Raw genomic sequence first — 15,362 nt, forward strand, 5'->3', positions numbered from 1 at the left:
GATGGGAAAAACATGACATCTTGCAAACGGCCAGAAAAAAAGACCAATTAGCAATTTAAACCAAACAGTTTTCTTCACATTTTTCCTTCACACCTCCCAAACTTTCCTCCATACAGTACACCACAGTTACAGGATTTATCCACTAGTTCTTTATACCCCCAACATCTTCTCTGACTATATTATCAACTATATTCTTCACCCTCACTATTATGTTTAGCAGTAACAACTATGACACTCATGGCACAATTATATATACACATATATTAGCATATCTCCCATGAATCAACTGCTGTCATTCAAGAAAATCACTCAGTGCCACAGATTACGCAAATCCTGGGCTCAGTTCTGGGCACCTCAGACAGGAGAGACACTGAGGGGCTGGAGCGTGTGCAGGGAAGGGAACAGAGCTGGGGAAGGGGCTGGAGCAGCAGGAGCGGCTGAGGGAGCTGGGGGGGCCCATCCTGAAGAGAAAGAGACTCAGGGGGCACCTTCTGGCTCTGCAACTCCCTGATGGATCCCAGAGGGGTTGGGCTCTGCTCCCAAGGAACAAGGGAAGGGACGAAAGCAAACAAGCATCAAGCTGTGCCAGGGGATGTTAAAGGTTGGATACTGGGAAAATTTCTTCATGAAAGGGCTGTCAAGCACTGGCACAGGCTGTGGTGGAGTCACCATCCCTGGGGGGATTTCAAAGCTGTGGGGATGTGGCACTTGTGGGTTAGTGGTGGCCTTGGCAGGGCTGGGGGAAAAGCTGGACTTGATTATTTTAGGAGGTTTTCTCTAACATAAACCTGTGATTCCATCGTTCTGCAGACCTACCCTTACTGTCTAAGCAATTTTAACTGGGAAGATATCAAACCAGCCTGAGCATACAGCAACCCCTGACCAAAGCTGTGAACTGCACAGAAGCTGAATTCCTAAGTTCTCCTCTATTTCCACATTGATCAGATCCTGTGGTTCAGCGTCTCTGCCATGAGATTTCAAAACCATTACTGACTTGGAACCATGACAGTTGTCTCCCACTGAAAGTACCACTCTGAATAATTTTTACTCTGTCTAAGGGAAGAAACGTGACAAGCAAGTCTGTGTAATCCAAGTTCTCAGTAACAAAAACAGCCTGTGCGGAGTTTCCATAATTTCCATACTATCCAAGCAGAAGATCTTCCGGTCCTGATGACACACACAGGATGTCAGTGGGAAAAGTCAGTGCTGCTCTCTACCCAGCAGCCAAAACATTGTGTATTCCTGCCCTTGGGGTGAAAGTTGCTATTGAGATTTCTGTGGGAGGCATAAGAAAGTCAAGAAGGCGTTTGCAGAGCAGACATATCCGTCATCACAGCGTGGGGAATGCCAAGGAGGCAAGTGAAGGGGTGCTACTGCTGAGGCCACACTGCCCCTGCTTCTGCAGTGCAAGACTCCTGTTCTGCTCAGACACCAAGGCCCTGCAAAGGCAACCTGAGATGGGCAGCGCATCGATGGAAAATCACCACAAGATGGAAAACCCCCCCCTTGTTGACGGCCTCACGACAATATCAGGCATGTTTAAAAGTAGCAGTGGCACAAAAAAGGTTGATTCAACATGTGCAGAAGGCGACTGTGTGCACACAGAAAACTTCTTATGGTGGTTCAGTACAAAGCACCAGCGGTACACGACACAAAATGTCAGGTACCAGGTGAGAGACACTTGATAAGGGGTTTGTGGTACCAGATTCCCAAACTGCTGTGAGCAGTAATATGCTGCTTTACAGCCATCAAAGCTGAAGATAAATCACGGAGAGGGCTTTCATTTCTTATCATAGAATCATATCACATATTAAGAGAGAGCAGCATGGCTAGGAAAGGAATTCAGAAATATAACTCTTTATGAGACCACCTGGCATACATATACAGTCATTCTTTCAGTGGTAAATATTTTGAAAATTAAAGGGGATAGATTAGCAAAGGTGTGAGAAGCCAATCGTATTAGGAGAATTGCATTATTGATCTTTGAAGTGGTTTGCAGTATAAAGGATCTACAGATAAGTCCTTTTAAAATATTACAAAGTATAAGAAAGGGGTTTTATTTGTTTTCTTCTTACCTTACCAACTCTTCAAAACTAGTCACTGACAGTAAAAGTATCAATTAATCTATTGAGATTGGCCCCAAAAACCTCCATGAACAAATTCCAATACTCATCTTCTCCAGCTGAATAAACTGCAAATCATAAGGAGATAAGAAACAGCCCTTCTGAGGGCTGACAGCAGGCAAACCAAACCCATGGGGTAACTTTCAGATTGAATGATGGTTTCACTACATTCCATCTTACTTTTCAAGGACACTTGGACAGAAGGACACTGCATCAGTTCTGAAAAACACAAGCTGATGATCACTGCTCTGCTTCCTGCTCAGTGCTCTGGAAACACAAAGCAGCTGCAGCCTGATGGCCAAAACCCAGCCCTTTAACCGAGATTTGGAAAACCTGAAACTCACAAAAAACAACTGCAGAAGTCCATGTACACAGGTACCTGTTCCCAAACGAACTATAAGCATCAGATGACATTTTGTCAAATATTGAAGCAAAACGCTCCTGATAGAAATATGTAAAAACTGCATTATCCAACCAAATAAAATTTCCTGGAATATTTATGAAGTCTCATTCTATTTTGGGATCAAATTTAATTTTGTGCAGCCTGGTTCATCAAGTGCAGCAGTGACAGGCAGGGACAAGATGAGAGATTACTGCTGAAAGGCAGAGAAGCACCTGGGTTTGTTATGTATCCATCCAGAGTCAGTCGACTCCTCCTCACAAAAACCCTGTATGTGATGATGACTGTTTACCTATAACTGACACTAAGTTTTCTAATGAATTCTGAGTAACATAGTCCACTACAAGGTCAGATGGCTAACTTATTGCAGAAAAATTATTTTACATTTCAGACAAACTCCATGAAGCCTTTTTCCATGGGAATGTAACATGACTCTTCCTATTGACTTGACATACCAAAATCTGAAAGATTATAGTGTGGAAATGGGAAAACTTCTCATTATTTGTTCTGGTAACTCTTTTTTTTTGGCTGCAGTGAGTAAACATCTAATTCCTCTGCAAGTGCCACAGATTAGCTGCTGGTGAACGGTTGAAAGACCTGCTTTTAGGAACTGCAACATCCATTTTCCCAGTTTATCTGGGGAGAAGAGATACACTTCAGATAATGACTCTGATTGCGGTGAACAAAACAAATTGAACCTGCAATGTTACAATAAATCCTATTTTCTCCAGAACAGGACGGTTGTTTTTTGTTATTAGCAAACATTATCTCTGAGGTCAAGAGTTTGGGCTAGTACGCACACAAATGATGGAGTGGAACAGGCTCTGTACACACTGTACCAGCTTGATAGCAACAAAAATGCATCAGAACACAGTGTATTTGATGAAAGTGTTGTATATTCAGTAGCAGGACACAGCTCACTCAGCTTGGGCTCCAGCCTAAATAAGTACAAGAGCAGCTGTGGAAGAGCTCCACCACATTCCAGGAACGTATCTGAAGGACAATTTTGAAAAGAAAAGGTATCTGAATTGTCCCAATTCTGTTTCAGAGAAATGAAGGCAATCAGACTTCTCCCAACAGCACTGGGGACAACAAATACAGGAGTACTAAACAACAGAAATATATTAGAGACTTTTCTCTTCATGAATGTTTTAAAAGATACTTCCCTGACATGGCTTTATATTTGGTATTTCAGTGGTAGAAAACAGATGTAGAGTATGACTATCAGCTTCTTGGTTTGGTTTTCTATTTTGTTTTGTTACGTTTTCCTGTTTTGAGTCTTTGTTTTGTGTTTTTAAAATGTCTTTCCCCCTTATTTTGCCCTAAAACATGAGAAAAATTTATGTTGGCATAAATTAAGAAGAAAGAAAGAAAAAAAAAAGAGTGTTTTTCATATGTGTTATTCCAAACCCTCTCCTGCTGTTGCTGTAGTTAAACTCCAGAAAGCCAGACATCAGACTGAAAGCACTACCCCAGGTTGCTCCAAGCCACATCCAACCTGGACTTCAACACTTCCAGGGATCCAGGGGCAGCCACAGCTTCTCTGGCCAACATGTGCCAGGGCCTCACCACCCTCACAGACAGCAATGCCTTCCCAAAATCCCATCTGACTCTGCCCTCTGGCAGTGGGAAGCCATTCTCCCTTGTCCTGTCCCTCCATCCCTTGTCCCCAGTCCCTCTCCAGCTCTCCTGGAGATCCTTTAGGCCCTGCAAGGGGCTCTCAGGTCTTCCTGGAGCCTTCTCTTCTCCACATGAACCCCCCCAGCTCTCTGTATCCAACCCAGAGCTTGTTAAGAATTCCTACTTTTTGTCCAAATTCAGTGTTATTGTTTCTGTGTAATAATTCCAATTTATAAAAACTGATCCAGCGTATGAAATGTGCAGTGTATTCCTCTAAATCACTTAATTCCTGATCAATTAAAAAAATGAAACATTTCAAATAAATTGCTGGTTACAGGCAAGGGAATTAAAAGTCTATCTTTCTAACTGCACCCATGAAACACATTAGGGTGTCTCTATACAATGCAATAAACATGAATAAAAGAGATTCTTACAAATTTCTATTTCTTCTAAATACACTCTTCATACGTTTTGAGAGGTTTCCCCCAAGAAATTTTACAGAGAACAAGCAACCACTCCGGTCACTAGGGATAAACAAAATGAAAATTCTCCCTTATACATTTCTTTAACGCTGCTTTTCAGGCCAGGTGATGAGGAAATCAGTTTTCAGCAAGTGGCTTATTTTGCTCCATGTGATACTTCATACGAGCAGCAGAGAGGAACCAATGCTTTTTCAAAAGCCACTTTTGGTTGTGAATTTCTGCCTGTATTAATAATTATTCTTCTCCAAACCTCTCTCTTATTCACTTCATACCAAGACTGTCTTTCAGTCTTGCTTGACTCATTCCCTTTTAAATATTCCCCCTTCCTTCATCCCATCATTTCAGTCTCCTGGCCACCCACACTGCCAATTAAGAGCAGTTGCATAACATTATAGGTAATATTAACAACAGCCATTAGTGGGAGAATTGCCCTCAGTGAGACAGTGGGAAATGCTGTTCAGGGGGGATAATGCCTCTCCAAAAGATAAACCGTGGGTTGATAAGACCATCTTCCTCTCATCATGTCTCTCAGAATCACTGAGTCTTGGTTTACCTTCACTTCTATTATTTTCTCTCTCTTTCTTTCCAATTCCAAATCACGGATAACTGCAATGAAAGACTCTAAAGAACTTTGTTACGTTATCTTTTAAAATAAGTCCTAACTACCCTCTGATAGAAATGGATTGATTTTTATAATCAACAACCAGAACTGTTTCAAAAACTCCCTGGTTTGTCCATAAGTGTCCCTGTAAAGTACGAAGAGAAAAAGTTGGAAATGGAAGGTACAACATGTTCCACCAATACCTCACAGAGAAAAAGCAGCGCAAAAATAAAAATTCCAACTCCAATTAGGTATTTAGTACCAAACAGCCTGAAAGGTTCTGTACGGGCTTCCTTCCACATCCATTTCCATTACCCTGCATGGCTGCATGTTTAAAAAAAAGCAATTACTGAGATGCTCATAACACACGGTCACATACTCACGGTTCTGAAGCACCGCATTTTTTTCAATCAAAGCCTTGCTTTAGGAACACCAGAAATTGTTTTCCCGCATTGCTGAAATACACTGCCGTTACGGAAATAAATCCTGCTCTTTGGAGAGCCACTGCATTAGGCTGTTCTGTTTGTCTGGTGGAGCTCTGACGAACATGAACCATCCAGAACAATCGGCTTCCGAGAAGCCCTGAACAACCCAGCAGCACGAAAAGCATCTGAAGGCCAAACCAGGTAAGAAGGACGCCTTGGAGAGATCAGAACTGTCCCCTTTTTTTTTTTTCCACCCAAGCACTTCAAAATGTGCCATTAGTCTGAACTGAGCTTCACAGCACTTGGCTTCGTGGCAGTAATAAACTGTGCTTATAGACAGGCTTGTGAGTGCTTTCTCTTAATAATATATCACGTTTTCTATGTATAGCTACACCTCAGACCCTTCTGGAATCTCAGTATTCCATCAGGCTTCCAGTTCTCTCCAATGCAGCTCAATTAGCTGCGCAGGAGAAAAATTAGCATACAAAATTATACTGCTCAGTTCATGGAGACTTGAAGGAACCCCAAGATCTCATGTATTTCTAGCACAAGCTCTCACAACTTCTTCGGCTTAATCATCTTTTAAGGACAGTCATTTGAGCGGTCTTATCAAAAGCACATCCTTTGAATTCAAAAATGCAAACAAATGCCCTCTTTATACCCTTTTAGGCCCTGCCTTTATACCCTCTACTGCAAAATAATGACAATGCCCTAAACCTCTAGAACTATTAAAGGAGGAAAAGCAATTTTCCTCCTTTATTAAATAAAACATGACAAAGTTCATATTCGGCTTGCTTCAAATGTGTCTAACAGGCACAACAACAGGTTTTTAAAATTACTTCAGCTGATGTTTGTATTGCTACTGTCTGTAGTTCTTCTACTTCTTCCAATTTGTTCTCTTGTCTTGTAAATTTGAAGAATAAAAGATTTTCAGATGGACATGAGATGCTGCTGCCACATAAAATGGTCTTTAAAGAAAAAAGAAAAAGTAATTTTCATCCTTATTTTCCAAAATATTGAGAATTTTCAAGTGAAATAAGGCTTAACAACACCTATATAACACAAGTACCAGACACCAAGGACACTTCTGTGGAACTCCTGTATCCCTACAGACACAATAATGCAAAGACCAACTGCAAATAAATATTAGCACTTCATAGTAATATGAAGAAGTTTAAATAGACTGAAATTCATCAGCATCTCAAGGATATTAGAATAGTTCTTCAGCTTAAGGATAATTTTGCAGTATTTTCACAGGAAAGTTTCCAATTCATTTCAAGGAAAGTACTGATTAAGAATTCAGACAGAACTGCAGAATTCAGCTATTACTCAATACAAAAGTTCACTTTAGATTTGGGTTAGGTTGGTTATTTCAGTCTATTCTGAAATAGCTTTTTTTTGGTGATATAAAAATAGGGGAATTAGGTAGGAGTAATAGTCTTTAAAATATAATTCATCTGAAGGAGGGTATGACTAATATTTAGAAAATGTATTTATAGGCCTCCTGCTCTAAACTGGAGACAGGCAAACCCAAGAATAGCCTGACATTGAAAATGTTACTTCATGAGCCATCAACTCAGAGTAATCAAAAAGAAGGTAAAATAGTGCAAAACAAGATCCCATTAAATGCAACTTAAATTGCTAGAATCCACATACATACAAAACCCACTAAAACATTATACTGGTTTGCCATATGCTGCTTTCAGTAAACAACACACTAGTAAAAATGTTCTTGTATAATCATATTTTAAGTTTATTCTACTAGACAACAAGAGGATCTAAAAATTGACACTCAAAAATGAAGGTTTTTTAGACCATTAACAATGCCTGGCCAATGCAATCAAAAAAACCTACAGAGTTACTTGGCCACATATAGAAATGGAAGAAAATAGAGGCAAAAAGAATACTGAAGGGACCTGGGCAGTGCTTTGGGTGAAAAGTAGGGGCTCTACTGAGTTTTAAAGAAAGATTATGACAAAAAAAAAACTACCTTAGCTTTTTTCCTCACCCCCGTATTTGACAAATATGGACGTATCTCAATTAGGAGTCTTGATTTAATTTGTAAAAGTTTCCCGTTCTGCCAACAGTGTATTCAATTCTACATATTTTGTGTGTTCTCAGCAGTTACCACCAAGCAGTATTTTTACAGACTACCAGCTAAACAACGTTAATTGCATCACACTAACTCTATTAGGCTTGACCAGTTTATTTGGAAGAGGGGTTTAATTTCATTTCTGCATCATTACTGGAGTCATCAGACGATCGCGGGGAAGACTTTCTACTTCTTCACGACAGCACACGTTTACAGGAAAACACCTCTGTGTGGTGGCAGAGTTCAGCACTAAACTGTTACTTAGATAATTTAAAAAAAAAAAAAATCAAATAGAGCTGCAGGACATCTAATGTAGCATTACATGTGCAAGCACAGAAGATATTATAGGACCCAACGACCTCAGAGGTCTTTTCCACTCCAATGATCCTATGATTCACAGAATTCATAGAATCCCAGAGTGGTTTGGGTTGGAAGGGCCCTTAAATATCATCTCGTTCCAGCTCCCAAAACATCACAACATTTATTTAAAGGTCAAATATTGTTCACATCAATAGTGAATGAATTAATTGTTTGCTAAACGCTGGATAAGCTAAAAACAATGAACTTCTTTGCACGTAACCGCATCTAGAACATTTATGGATTTTAGATTTGTTTCACTACGTTTAAAAGGCAGCAAATACTGCAGTTCATGGACCCGATTTCACCTACTCTTTAGCAATACCAAATTTCCAAGATAAATAGGGTGCCCTTAATTAAAAAGGACAATTTCTTCCTGGGGAGTAAATGAAACAGGGAACCTTTTAACATCTATTGATGTGCAGAGGGGAGATTATGTTGGTTCTCTGCTGTAGAAACTAAAGTGAAGGACTGTTTATGAAGTACTTGGAGCTTTGAATATAATCAACTGTAATAACAAGATACAAGTTCCCCCCCCAAAATATTCCTTTTTTGTTGAAACCACTTTTGTAATACTGCTTTTTAATAACCCTCATAATGGCCGAATTAGAGGGACCCCAACTGAAGTCATTCATCCCACATAAAACAAACATTGCTTTTTCTTCTTAGCTTTGTTTTACAAGCTACATTACTTCCAGATGACGCTCGAGGGGCCTAGGAGTTTCAAGAGTTAGATGGTTAAACAGACAGCTGCTTTCTATTTACCATATAAATCAGGGAAAAATCAAAGAAGAATCTAAATATTGGAATTCATTTGGCCCATTATGGAGCACAAACTGAGAGGGAAAAGAAAAAAAAAAAAAAACAAACAACACAGAAATCGCATCACCCAAATGCAAAGCTTAATTCTGGTTATCAAGATGAGAGAGAAACTCATCAGCATTTGCAGAATTCCAGGCCTCCAAGTAACACCAGCTGTGCACAGCAGGTAGGTTTAACTGGATTGGGAATGAGTCAGGCGAAGTCAGCTCTGACTGGGAACTCTCCTGGTACCACCAGACTTTGCTCCTGCAGACTTTATATACATAAATAGATATTAAAACATATATTTTTATATATATACACACACACAGATCACTACATTCAGATTTTCATATTTTTCCATTTGGATTGCCAACATGCATTTATTTCTGTGCTAGCTAACCCCAAAAAAACCCAACAGATTTTGGACAGGGGGTTAAAAGATGGCTCTTCATATATTGACAGGAGTACATCTATAAATATGAAAATCTAACATTATATACATTGCTTCTACCCCCAATGAATTTCATCCACCATCAAAGTGCTGTTTAAATGACAGTCCTATATATGAAATAATGGATGATATTGGCACTAAGTGGGATTATTTTTAGAATTTTTCCTAACACATTTAAGCTTCATCTGGATAGAACGATGTATCTTTTTTTTTTTAAACCAAAATTTAGAAGGTAGGACTCAAGAGATGATGTGTGCCAAACTACTTGCATCTAAAACTATTCCTATATTTGATTTTTATTTTCCTCAATTTTTTTTGCATGAAGCAAATTCTTTTTTTTTTCTTATATAAGCAGAAATATTCTGAACCCCTGACATAAGCTTGCCAAAATTCCAATTTTTCTCCCTCCTTCTCTATCCCCTCTCTGCCCAGAAAGAGTTAAGGAGAATCTCTCATTACCAGCCGCAGTATAACAAGCACTGAAGGGCTCAAAAATCATAAGCAATGCCATGAAATCGTTAAAAAGCAATTACTTGGGTAGATGGTAGCTCCAACAACACGTCTGATGTGCTACTTCCCAAGGGAAGTTAGCGTGTCTCCAGTTGTGCTGTTAAGTACCTCTGATTTAATAAATTACATTAGGCTGTAATCAAATTACCAGGAAAATCACTGATATGTTTACTTAAGTAATTTGTCTTGATTTGAACTGAAAGAAGCAAAAATCCTCAATTATTTTATTACCAGTTCTCTTGTTTGCTGAGAATTTTGGAAAACGTGCTTTCACTGAATGCGAGAAAGCAATAAAGATAACCTTTAGTGGATATTTCCCCTTTCTTCAAGCCTGGAGACAAGGACAAGGGTATCAAAGTGTGGTATTTCAAAACAGGTCAATGCTGCTATGAAAACAATGAATAATAAAGCTTATGAAACAACGAGTAAACAAAGCAGCATGAGAATTAGTCTAAGCAAGGATCCTGTCTTTGAGGCAATGGTTTAAATGACAGGGGGTGGTTCTTTCTTCTCTGTTGGCTTCTCCATCCTGCTCCTGAATCCCATCACACTGACAGGAGTTTATCAGGAAAGGATGAGGAAACTGGTCCAGCCTTAACAAAAGAAACAACTTGTTCTTTTCTTTTTTAAAGACTAGAAAAACCTCAACAAGAACAATGTGGAGGGGACCTTAAAGCTCATCTCATTCCACTCCCTGCCATGGACAGGGACAACTTCCACTAGACCAGGTTGCTCCCAGCCCTGTCCAACCTGGCCTTGGACATTTCCAGGGATTCAGGGGCAGCCACAGCTTCTCTGGGAAATCTCTGCCAGGGCCTCACCACCGCCAGAGTCAGGAATGTCTTCCCAATATTTAACCTAACCCTGCTCTCTGTGAGTTTGAAGCCATTCCCCCTTTCCTGTCCCTCCCTCCCTTGTCCAAAGTCCCTTTCCAGCTCTCTTGGAGTCTCTCTAGGCCCTTGAAGGGGCTCTTAGGTCTCTTCAGAGACTTCTCCAGAAACCTGTGCAGAGCAAGCAAAATGGGAATCATCCCTTTCTTTAGCATAAACACAGAGGTACAAAGGGCTTCAGGACTTCAGACATTTCAGCCACCTCCGTTCCTACAGTCTTCCTTATTCTAACAGACAACATAAACGTGAACTTTCAGAATATGCTGAAGCGATGAAACCCGGCCCAAACTTTTAGTCAGCTGGCTATGGCTCAGATTGAGTGGGAACATGAGCAATTGGAGAGGAAGAGAAAAAAAAAAAAAAAAAACCAGAAAGCCATCCACAACAGTTTACCTTATCCTTTCAAAGCACAGGCCATGACCTTATCTCATTCTCCCCTGCACCAATCTTTCCAACTGCTCTCTTTCTTTCCTCCACCCCTATGTCATACCAACCATAAGAGACAAGAAATTCACTGAAGTGTCTGAGCCTCTTGGCCGCGCTCCAGAGTATAAAACCTATGAAATATTTTTCAGCACCAAATTTTTACACACCCCAAAATATATGCACATATAGATATATATATCTTCACATGCCTAAGTGTGCATGGACATACATATATATTTATGTATATGTGCTCTTATACAAACACATGTGTGTATCATGCTGTTTGCTTTTCTCTGAACAGTGGGGATGGTATTTTAGGAAAAACATGTAAGGATCTTTCTTCACAAAATCAGCATCCTCCTGACAAGAAGCTCCTATTCCTCAGAAGCAAACCCATGGAAAAAAGCCAGAAAAAAGGCCAAGGGGTCTAAAGTCTTGGGGGCTTTCAGTTGTTCATGCCCATGCAGATGAAAGAGCTTTATCCAGCTTGTGCATCACCTCACAAGGCAAACAGGAGTGGGACCTCCTGCTCTTCAACCACAGACTAATTTGAGGGTGTTCTTGCTGAAATGTTTCAAGTTCTGAAAATTAAAGGTCTGAGAGCAATTTCTGGGAGGGAAATCAGAAGGCCTAAAACCACGGGTGCTGTTAGGAGTTTCACGTGACTTAGGGCACGGTAAGGCAGCAGGAGTACACAGGAAAATCCTGCAAGTGATTAATTTGCTTTACAAACCCACATGTCTCTGAATAAAAAAGTGCCTCTAGTTTGCATGGTATGTGTCAGAGATAACTAAAGGATGCAGGTTAAGAAACCTGGTTAGTTGTATTACATTTAAGTCACCAAACTACTACATCAAATTATTTCTTTAGGTATTTTTATACTTAATGTTAGAGTAATATGGTACGTAAAGTCTCAAGCAGGCATGTCCTGGACCTTGTATTAATCCTGAAAATAAAACAGTTGTTACATTTTCATCCTCAAAATTCAAAACAACTGATAAATCAAGTCTTTTTTTTTTTTCTCTTCACCCAGTATATTGCAGTGAGAGTTCAAATGAGTACAAACCAAAGATAATTCAGCAGTACAAAGACATTATTCAAGTCCTTGCAAGATGTCTCCTTCTTGTACCGAAACTAGAGATTTTCCAACAAGCCGTGCAATTAAATTACAAAATTGTTGCCTATTTGTGGGCACTGGCTCAGCAAACTGAAGAGAAATGTAAGTATCCATGTGCTCATAACATACCAATTTGCCCCATGACTACAGTAGTCCCCCAAAGGCTCACTGGGAATTGTTTCCAATCATTTTTAGGCATTTTAACATAATGCGGATGCCAAAGCCCTGTTCTTAAAAATAATGTTTTCAACTGTGTCATTTAAACATCCTGAGTTACAAATGGCTCGAAAATCATGAGTTGACAGCAAGTCTCTTTGCTCTGAATCGTTGTGGGTTTGCTTTGCCACTTTTAAGTGTAATTCTTGGGTTTTTTAAAGGCGTTTCAGACATGACATCATTCACACAGGATCCTGTATTTTGATGTCGGTGATTGCTCAGCTGTCACACTTCGAGAATTCTTTGCAGATTTAGGAATGTGCCACGTGTTTTTTTCAAAATCATCCACTGCAACATTCAGTCTGATACTCACATAATCAGGACATGGAGAGTCGCTTGAACCCAGGGAACCTCTTAAGGACTGCGTGGCTTGTTCCAGCACTTTGTTGTGTTTTTTAGACAACAGAGAAAACAAACTGGAAAGAAAAAAAAAAAGGGAAAAAAAATAATCAAAATAATTTCACAATAATGTCCTGAAACAGTTAGACCATTCAGTCAGAAGAAACATTTTATTCTGTACACAAGATCTTTAGAATGCAATGCACGATAGTTACATAATTTATTTATTTATTTCACACCTGGGTAAGTAACAGAAGTTTGAATCAGAAATATTCCATACAACAAATGATGTGAAGAACACTCACTGTTCATGATTAAATTCTTGAAAGTCAAACTGTCACAGAAGGAATGGCATACATGCATTTTTAGTTCATAACTAGTTTGTGTTCACTAAAATGCAATTTTTAAGCGCAGCACCTCATGCAATACACTGCAATATATCCTTAAGCAACTCAGGTACTATTCCTTGTAATAGCCTAATTGCTTAGACAGGAGAAATCCAAGGAGAATGGTGGAAGCAGCAGCAGTGGGCAAAGGCCACCAACCAGTGCTCAGCACCTTCAAGGAGTCAGATGCTTCTCTAAAGCCCCCTGTACCTCAAACATGGCTTTCAACTCACAGACAACCCCGTCCCAGTCTTAGAGCTGTTTTGGTTGCAGAAGAGCTTCTAAAGATCATCAAGTCTGACCATTTCCCCAGCACTGCCAAGGCCACCCCAAACCCATGTCCCCAAGTGCCACATCCACACAGCTTTGAAATCCCTCCAGGGATGGGGACTCCACCCTGGGCAGTCTGTGAAAGGACAAGCCTTCCTACAGAGAAATTTTCCCAAATATCTAATCTAAACCTCCCCTGGTGCAACTTGGGGTCAATTAATCTTGTTATAGCTCAGATGTTTTTTGGGCTTTCTGTGTTTAAAACCGCTATTTGGGCTTCTTTTTGGAGCATTAGAGGACTCCTATCAGGCTTTCCTAGGATGACTATGCGTGTCCTTAGAGGGTGGAAAGGCTGCCACGACAAATAAGCCCCACTAAGGCTGACAGTGGCGAGGCCCTGGCACAGGTTGCCCAGAGAAGCTTTGGCTGCCCCTGGATCCCTGGAAGTGTCCAAGGCCAGGTTGGAAGGGGCTTGGAGCAACCTGGGCTAGTGGAAGGTGTCCCTGCCCATGGCAGAGGGTGGAATGAGATGAGCTTTGAGGTCCTTTCCGACCCAAACCAGTCCGGGGCTCTAAGAACAAAATTCAGTTATAAGTAGCAAAAAGCTACCTCAGTGTTATGCTCTGGATAACCACTATTTCTTGGAACTGGAGGACAGTCTCACCGCTTGGAGGCACGAAATTGGAAAGCTTTTCTGCCTCAGGAAATGATGCTCAGCACTTGAAGAAGTTCTCTGAATTTTTCAAACTTAGAATGTATCATTCCTATTGTGTCCTTCACAGAGCGTAGGAGTGGATTCCTCACAGTTATCAGTGCTTGTCCCCACGTTGCTAGTCAAGAGCCTCAGGACAAGGCTTTTCCAACACTTCTCACTGCCATGAGGAATTAGTTACGTTTCTCAAGCTCAGATCTTAGCTCTTGAGAGCAAGCTCAGTAAATTCCACCGCTAGATACAGCTGTGGCTTTCCACCTCTTTTGCCCTCCCGTATTCTGTTATTGCATTCACAGTCTGAAGGGTTTTTTTTTTTTTTTCCAAATCAGTATATTTGGATGTGCAAACTCGTTGTCCTTGGTTGGAAACAGCAGCACTACTTTTCCAATTTTTGAAGGCTCAGATTTCAGAGATACTGTCATCAGCACCATCTAGTGCTGTGGAGACAGAATAATCAGTTAAAACCAACACAGTGATGCTTATGGGAGGGTGCAGCAAGAACAGGTTAAATCTGGTGTCTGAATGCTTCTGAAGATACAGATAATTTCACAAAGAGGAAGAATTTGGAATAAAAAGGATTTCCAACTAGATTCTTCTCCAAAATACACAAAGCACTTTTGGCTCGAAAGGAAATTTAAATATAAACACAGAAGAGGGATCAAGATTTTGGAAAGTGCATTTATTCAATATATGAGAAGAGGAAAATGCACATCCACTGGTATTCCACACAGAATTGGAACAGCAAAAAGCAAATCTATTATCTCTGACAGAAATGTAGAGAACTGAGAAAAAGAAGGGTAAAGGAAAAGGACAGAGGATTATTTTTTCACATCCTATTTTTGCTTCCTTAAATACTTTCCTTTATAAAAAAAAAAATTAAGTGAACTATAACAAAACTAAAGTTTATGGCATAAGCAAGCCCTTGGTGGCTGATCTCTAGTTCCATAGGAGCAGTGAGGGGCTATTATACATTGCCTTTGGCACGGGGGCTTTCCCTTGCAAAGTTCTGCATTCCTGCCACAAGCTCATGTCCTTCACACCATGCTGAGACAATTCCTTGTGGGACCACTGCCCAGGACACAGATATTCATGTTAAAAAAGACTCAACAAAAATTCTTTTCTTCGCAAATCCACTATCTTT

General features: G+C 40.2%; 1 protein-coding gene across 2 annotated transcripts in view; it reads right to left on the reverse strand.

Moving 5' to 3' along the window:
• DYM (dymeclin) overlaps positions 1-15,362 on the reverse strand; it is a 206,802-nt gene that overhangs the window by 53,377 nt on the left and 138,063 nt on the right. For both annotated transcript variants that reach the window (XM_050329932.1, XM_050329931.1), the window contains one exon: positions 12,828-12,930. In XM_050329932.1, coding sequence (XP_050185889.1) covers positions 12,828-12,930 — 103 coding nt within the window. The remainder of the gene's footprint in view (positions 1-12,827; positions 12,931-15,362) is intronic.

The sequence above is a fragment of the Myiozetetes cayanensis genome, unplaced genomic scaffold (assembly GCF_022539395.1).
Source record: "Myiozetetes cayanensis isolate MyiCay16 unplaced genomic scaffold, myiCay2020 scf4, whole genome shotgun sequence".
In the NCBI taxonomy this organism is placed as follows: Eukaryota; Metazoa; Chordata; class Aves; order Passeriformes; family Tyrannidae; genus Myiozetetes; species Myiozetetes cayanensis.